The 7,987-nt window shown below is 30.1% G+C and overlaps 3 protein-coding genes across 3 annotated transcripts in view; 2 read left to right on the forward strand and 1 right to left on the reverse strand.

Moving 5' to 3' along the window:
- Positions 1-1,545: 1,545 nt before the first annotated feature.
- On the forward strand, positions 1,546-4,395 carry Prosbeta7 (proteasome subunit beta type-4). The gene is made up of 5 exons (XM_018446928.1): positions 1,546-1,690; positions 1,916-2,122; positions 3,736-3,882; positions 3,962-4,160; positions 4,240-4,395. Exons 1-5 carry the CDS (start codon positions 1,572-1,574, stop codon positions 4,327-4,329), a joined length of 762 nt encoding a protein of 253 aa, XP_018302430.1. The 5' UTR covers positions 1,546-1,571; the 3' UTR covers positions 4,330-4,395.
- A 236-nt stretch (positions 4,396-4,631) lies between these two features.
- Positions 4,632-6,989, reverse strand: LOC108722027 (methionine aminopeptidase 1D, mitochondrial). Its single transcript, XM_018446927.1, has 6 exons — positions 6,896-6,989; positions 6,157-6,417; positions 5,542-5,733; positions 5,290-5,440; positions 5,082-5,192; positions 4,632-4,893 (listed from the first exon to the last, which is right to left on the reverse strand). The coding sequence occupies exons 1-6, from the start codon at positions 6,974-6,976 to the stop codon at positions 4,703-4,705; spliced, it is 987 nt and encodes a 328-aa protein (XP_018302429.1). The 5' UTR covers positions 6,977-6,989; the 3' UTR covers positions 4,632-4,702.
- Positions 6,990-7,619: 630 nt separating this feature from the next.
- Positions 7,620-7,987, forward strand: part of LOC108722025 (uncharacterized) — a 10,647-nt gene continuing 10,279 nt past the window's right edge. The window contains exon 1 of the mRNA XM_018446921.1: positions 7,620-7,693. The gene's annotated coding sequence lies outside the window, so the exon portion shown is untranslated. The remainder of the gene's footprint in view (positions 7,694-7,987) is intronic.

Raw genomic sequence — 7,987 nt, forward strand, 5'->3', positions numbered from 1 at the left:
CACAAAAAATATTTACAAAATATTTAAAATAAATCTTATAAATATTTATAAATATATTGTAAATATTTTATAAATATTGTGTGCTGTCTGGGAATTGTTCCTTTTTTCGATATTTAGATTATAAAAATATAATATAATAATCTACGACATCATCTACGACATAAACTTTATATATGCGGATTATATGTTAAAATTATGCTTATGTGTGGTTAATGAAAAATTATTATACTTGAAATAATTATGAAATATAATAGTTAATAGCATAATGTGTAATTATGAAATGTAATCCCGGGGGAAAAAATGTTTCATATATAATTATACATAATTATAAATAAAATTGACATGTTTTATATATGATTATAATATCTATAATATGTCCATTATATAACATGTTTTCCCGAGATGCTAATAACGTGATGTAAAAAAGAGAAAAAAAAGTGAAATAAAAAATGTATAAAGACATAAGTACAATTGTATTGATAAAAATGTATAATTAAAAATTTCAAAATAATATATGTATTACATGTATAATGTATTGTATAATTTTTTGAAAACTGCTCATTTCTAAGAATATGCCATATTAATTTCGAAGTTTTAGAAAATAAAGACGCTTATATAATTTAAATAAGATTATGCATGTTATAATTAAATATATTTCGATATTGATTATTTTAAATGAAGGCTTTGATGACTTTAAGTAAAAAAAAAAAAAAAATGAATTTTATTTATTTTTGTCATTGAAGTATTCAGATTTTATGAAGGAAACTTAGAAATTTTGAAAAATATTTTAGAAAGTAATACATTTTTTATTTATAAATATTTATTTGATAGAGCGCTATACATATTCCGATATAATTCCGGTTACATCACAGTAATGTTACAAACACTTTATAAGATATCTTGGGAGCGTCGTTCATTATGGTTTGAGGACATTAAATTCCGAGATATATTATTTATTCCCAATAAAAATGTCTTTGTTTAACCTATGGATTAAACAAGAACGCCTATCGTATAAGTCACGAACTAAGAACACGGTGTAGTCATTGTTTTTATAGATTTCTATTTTCTCTTGTAGATTTACAGGCTATGTGCAGATAATACAGAGTAAAAGTGAATACGAAACGAAAATATTCGTATAATCATATTCAAAAAATATTTATTCAAACCCCTACAGCACAAAAGTTGCAGCAACAATGCTGCAACATTGCAGCAATGTTGCATGTTGCAGCAATATTGCAGCGTTATTGCTGCAAGTTCTGTGCTGTATGGGAATGGAATGAAAAAGTATTTATTCGTTTCTTGACGAATAAAAAAGAAGTGTAATATTCGAATGAGTATTTTCAATCATTTTTTATTCATTTATTCGAATATTAGGTGTATTCATCGGACACACTAGATAAACATTTGTGTGAGTTGGCTTGTCATTGTCACTCCTGTCGACTCTTATATCGATACTCCGAACGATACTCGGAAAGAGGCTCGAGACCACTCGAGACATATTTATATCAGAGGTGTATCGATACTGGAACGCATTCGTATCGATACCTTCGAACACTAGTTATTATAGAAAAATGGCGTTTCCCAGTAAAGATCCTTGCTTTTTACCTTTGTGGCAAAATGGACCATTTCCTGGTGCATTTTATCACTTTCCAGGCACTCAGAACGGCACCGGTGGATTCCAAAAATCACAGTACGTTTTAACTATAATTAACAAACGTTTTTCATCCGTTTGCGTACAATTTTTTTGTATATAACCTGCACAGCTCTATGTAAATCTCGCATGTCATCTTCTCTTTTATCGAACAAATTGAGAAAGTGAAATACTTCAAAATACTTGAGACTTTATTAGATAAATTTCCGAAATGGCGTAAGGACTTGACGAGTTCTACTCTAACTGTTATTTTATTATTTACAGATCTCCTATAACGACTGGTACATCCGTCATTGGTGTACAATTCAAAGACGGAGTCATTATATCGGCGGATATCCTAGGATCTTATGGATCTCTTGCTCGTTATAGAAATCTAGAGCGTCTTATAAAAGTTAATGATAACATCATTCTTGGTGCATCTGGAGATTATGCAGATTTTCAATGTATCAAGAGTTATGTGGAAAGAAAGATGTGAGTCCTTATAATCATTCTATTTTTTATACATCTTTATTTTTAAAATATACTGTTCTTGGTTTACTACATAAGATAAATTAATAAATGTTTCTGAAAATTGTTCTATAATAGATCTGTTCACGTTGCATGCACTTTTTGCACTCAGCATCTTCGCTTTCTCTCTTTTCACCGTCCAAATATATATCTATCTCATTTTAAGTGCAAAAATATTTAAGGATTTCAAACAACGCGAACAGACCTAATATTATGCCATTTGATGCTGAAGAACAGTGTCAATGTAGCTATATAGTTTTGATTTGACACTTGTATATTCATAGTAAAACCTTATATTTAAGGCTTCCTTAAATTTATCTTTAGATGCTCAGTAGCCAATGAAATAATTCGTAGAGCATCTGAAGATAAATTTAAGGAAGCCTTAAACATAAGGGCTGACTATGAATACGGACCTTGGTGTCTGACAGTTAATACTCTGTGAAGCCTGTATTATAATATTATAAAAATGAAAAAAATTAGAAAACCACTGTTATTACATCATGATGATAATGATGATGATGATTGTTATTACATGTATCTTGTTAAAAGAAGTCATTGTCTAAAATTCATGCAGCAACAGATGATGCAACAAAATCACAAATAATTAAGTTTTTCTCTTCACTGTATGCATTTGCAAAACTTTATAAACGTCCCTTGTATAAAAAATAAATATGACTTAGGCTGGTATTCATAATCCGTTCTTATTTTAAGATAATTTTAAGAAATGTCTTAAATCTGTAATTGGCTTAGAACATCTTAAGACAGTCTTAAATATAAGGATCGACTGTGAATTTCAGCCTGGAAGTTGGATTTGTTTAATTTCCAGCAGTTCCAGTATCAGTTTAGTTCAAAATTGAACTCATAAATGCATGTCAATATTTCAGGAGTGAATCTACATACTAAAATAAGTAAGAAATGTCATATGTTTCTAGGTTTCTACATACTTAAATTTTTTAATAATAGATAATTAAAGAAAATGTTAAGTATCCGACTCATGCTTTAACTCTTACTACTCCACTGCAATATTGATGGATATTCTTTGTAAATATTAAATAAAGTCAAGTGCTAAGTATTTCATGCAGTTATTTCTTAAGGCACGAGGCAGACACTTCAAACATTTTATAAGATTTATGTCCATATGATGTTTTTTAATTTATTTTAATATGATACTTTAGATTTATCCCCTGAAATATTGACATCAAATTATGAATCATCTTGTATATACATTGTTTTCATGTATTTTTCTCTATCCAGAGTCAATTTTGATATTGATTATATAGTATATTTTAAAAATGAGTATTAAGTGGTTAAAGTGCCTTTTTATCCTGATACTGAATACACATTTTCAGCATTAAAATAGATTATATGAATGATCAAAATTGACGCTAGTGAAAATACATGAAAAAGGTGTAGCATCTATGTGGCGTTCAATTTTTGGAACTAAGCAATCTGATGCTGGAGGTTTTATCCAACATATATCTTTTTGATTCTTCTGAGTGTAATGTTTTCCTTAAATACATTAGACTTTTCGACGAGTATTAAGACATTGCTATTTTACATCAATATTTTTGTTTTAGTCTGGAGGAACAATGCTTGGATGATGGATTTAGTTTGAAGCCGAAAGCATTGCATTGCTGGTTGACACGTGTCATGTACAACAGACGATCAAATTTTGATCCGTTTTGGAACAATTTTGTCATTGCCGGTTTGGAAGATGGACAACCGTAAGTACTCAATATCAATATATACTCAATATAAACTTGTATTTTCAGATTTAGCATGAATCATGATTTTGCCTTTCAGATTTTTGGCAACTGTAGATAAGCTTGGGACAGCTTACAAAGATCCTGTTATTGCGACTGGTTATGGCGCTTATATGGCAACGCCTATTCTGAGAAAAGCTTATGAGGAAAATAGCCAAATGAGTAAGGAAGAAGCTATTCAACTTATATACAAAGTAAATCAAGTTCTTTTCTACAGAGATGCAAGATCTTTCCCAAAGGTATCTACTAAACAAATCAAAATTCGTGTACGCGTAATCAATAATTTTAAATTGTTAATGATTTATTTTGTTCTTCCAGTATCATTTGGGCATTGTTACAAAAGAAAAGGGAGTCGAAATACAAGGACCGATAGACGTAGAAAGTTATTGGGGACCCGCAATTCTATAAAATTGTAATGTTTTCGTATGTATTCGTAATGTATTCTTTCAAAATAAGTTATAATAAAAAAATATATAGGGTAAGAAAGTATCCATTCTTTTTTAATTGAAAAATTTGAAAAAAGTTTTCGTCAATTGTACACCTATTTCTTATATATAAGAAATAAGAAATTAATATTAGTAACTATACTAATAATTTTCATTGTAATAATAAACATAAACTTTTCTTAATTTTTATTTTTACACGTAAAAACACGGATATAGTATTTAGACTAAAACGTACGTATAAATTAATTTATACATGTCTATGTACACTAAAAATAATATATTCAATAGATCCTTTGTTGTATAAATAGTATAATACCGATCATAAACTAAAGCGACTAAAGTGTTAGTATTTCGCATCCAGTATCTGTTATTAAAATTGTGTGTTCGACTTGAGCTGTCCTAGAATTGTCGACTGTACAAGTTGTCCATCGATCTTCCAGAATTTCGATCTCTGTTGTTCCTTGACTCAAAGCTGGCTCAATAGTAAATGTCATACCTGCTTTCATTCTTGCAGGAAAATCATTTGCTACAAAATAAAAAATAAGCATCAAAATATTAGTGATGGTTTGACATTTTTACAATACATAGTAATTTATTCTGAAATTAAGAAATGTTTTATATAGAAATTATGTTATAAAAACGATTTAGATAATTTCGTATTGGTCATCTGTATGTTAATGTGCATTAATGTTAGTGGAATATTTTAATTTGTACCAAAGTGATAAATGTCTGGAGCACCATGAAAGTAAGTCCCAATACCATGACCCAAAAGTGAAGGTATTACATTCAAATTGTGTTCATTTGCTGTTTTTTCTATCACGTTACCTGGAAAGAAATAGAAAGATTTTACACAGTGCTAAAAATAAATGTAATAACATATCATACAGAGAGGTTAAGATTTTAATCATATACATATTATTACCAATATTACAAAAATGTTCGTTTGGTTTGCATATTTCAATAGCTGACTTTAAGCACAATTCTGTGACTGTTATCAATCGTTTGCCTTCTGAGTCTACTTCACCCACTTGAAACATAGCTGAGCAATCGCCATGATAACCATTAAGATATACCTACTTAAACAAAAAATATGGATTTTTTAGAGAACTTGTAACATTTTATCAAACAATAAAGAAAAAGATTTCGTTTTCCTTTAAAAAATAAAGCTACTTACTGTTACATCAACATTGAGTATATCACCTTCTTGTAAAGGTCTATTGTCTGGAATACCATGGCAAGCAATGTTGTTAACACTTGTGCATATAGACTTGGGAAAGCCATGATAGTTGAGTGGACTGGGATAAGCTCCATTACCAATGATCATATCATGTATTTGTTTGTCGAGAAAATCGGTTGTAATACCTGGCTAGCATATAACAATTTTGTTTTATATTTAGTTTATTATAATATTTAATGCTTGGATATATCTGAAAGCTATTAATGATGCCTGGGGATACATTCCAAAAACCAAAAAGAAAAATATATATATATATAAATAAATATTACTCTTAAAATATTATTTCTTAAGTATATGATTTTCAACATACATGTAACAATTCTTATACAGATTTTAATTGCTTAGTGAACGATAAATTTATATAGATAGCTCTTCTTATTCGGTTTATGAAATTTATGACTCCAAGGCTTGTGTATATCTTTCAGATATTATCAGTACAGAACTCCAGATTCACCACATCCGTCATCATCTAAAAATTGGTTTGTGATTTTAAGCTGATAACTGAGACAACATGAATCTGGACTCTTATATAATATGTAAGAAATAATTCACCTCAATTAATGCGCCAGCTTGACGCAGAATGCGACTAGCAAGTTTACAACTATGCCTCATGCATTCTATTTGATATTCATCTTTGATCTCGGGCATTACTGGCCCATTTTTGGGTACCATAGACTGACTGTAGGATGGCTGGGGTATGTATGCAGGTACAGTAACTTTTTCAGAAACCACCCAAGGTTGGACAATAGCGTACTTTCCAAAAGAACTGTCATTATGGATATCAACAAATCTGCGTATTTTTACATCTCCAGACTAGAATAAATAACATGTTTTTACAAAGTACTCCAGTGCTTCTCTCAATAAGTGTTAGGTTTTATACATGATGAGCATGTCGTATCATTTGTTCTTATTGTTCACTAAATATTAAAGTAGAATAAAATATATTATAGGCATCATGTATGAAATGGAACGTACTCAATGGCTGTGTTCCAAAATTTACTGCCAATACTGAAAATCTATAGTGCACATGACATGAATTATAGATTTTCAGTACTAGCAGTAAATTTTGGAACACAGCCAATATCTTTTACAATATCAGTGCTGTCCAAAATTTGTAATTCTAGTCATTAGTTTGTATCAACATTTATGCTTATTGCCTTCTCTTTTTTATCTCTATCAAGAATTATAAATCTACAAATCTTGGACAGTATTGTCTTACATTATCTGATTATTAAATTATTCTAATAATGTAATAATAAATGTATGTTTTTTAAATTTATAGAAGACATACCTTTGACATGGTTTTGAGAAAGTTCAAAAGGTACGTTTTAGAAGATTGTACCATTTGAACAATGCTCTTGGTCGAGCGCATGTTTCGCGATATTTATTTCGTGTAATTCTTCTTTTTCTTATATATCCCCTGGTTGTCTTTTCGACCTTTCTTATGAAGGTCAAAGTATCAGCCAGACTGTTATAGAGATCCGTAAATCGAACTAGAGTGAAGTTTTCCAATGGAAATAAGTTTATCTTCTCTCAGAGTCAGCTGATTCTCTTCGCATTTCGAGTAATTGTTTATTTTAACCAAGTCAACTCAGAAATCGATGAAATTAGGCTCATTCGACGCGTTTTTGTCTGAAACGAATGAATCTGGCCGAGAAAAGCGTCGCTCTGCACCGCGAATTAAGATATTAATCTCGATTTAAGTCAAAATGGTTAAAATTGACGACTATTTAGGTCGGTATTCATAGTCGATTCTTATTTCAAGACCGTCTTAAGTAATGTCTTAATACGCTAATGTGGCTCTCTTATTGGTTCGTAACACCTCAAGGCTGAACTTGAGATGATCTTGAATATAAGAACTGACTATGAATACCGGCCTTAGATTAGGAAAACTCGCAGCCACAAAACGCACACACACAACACTGTGATGTAAGCATGCGCTGCCGTCACCTTCTTCGTGGCTTCATGAAACCGCGTTTCGCAAGTAAAGTTGTAAATTTGTGAACGATTCCACACGAGTTTATTGTTTACAACTTTTTACAGATAGCATGAAATATTACATCCTTCTCTGCTACATATTCGGTGTAAGGTAAACTGTTGGATTCACACTGCATCCGATTTTCGTCGTACGACGTTCTGCAACCAATCAGAAAACAAGATTCCGCAAGATCAAGCATAACCAATGAACATGTTAGGAGCTGCTCTATAAGCGCATAATATTATTTAATATTAAATAATATTTTAGGCATATTCTCAGACTATTAAATATAACATTTTAATAATATTTTACTAAAAATTATATAATATTAAATAATATTCCTGAAATATTAATAGATGGTTATATGTCCACTCCTAATAATATTATATGATTATTAAAAGTAAC

The sequence above is a fragment of the Mycetomoellerius zeteki genome, unplaced genomic scaffold (assembly GCF_001594055.1).
Source record: "Mycetomoellerius zeteki isolate Tzet28-1 unplaced genomic scaffold, Tzet1.0 scaffold19, whole genome shotgun sequence".
NCBI classification, from domain to species: Eukaryota; Metazoa; Arthropoda; class Insecta; order Hymenoptera; family Formicidae; genus Mycetomoellerius; species Mycetomoellerius zeteki.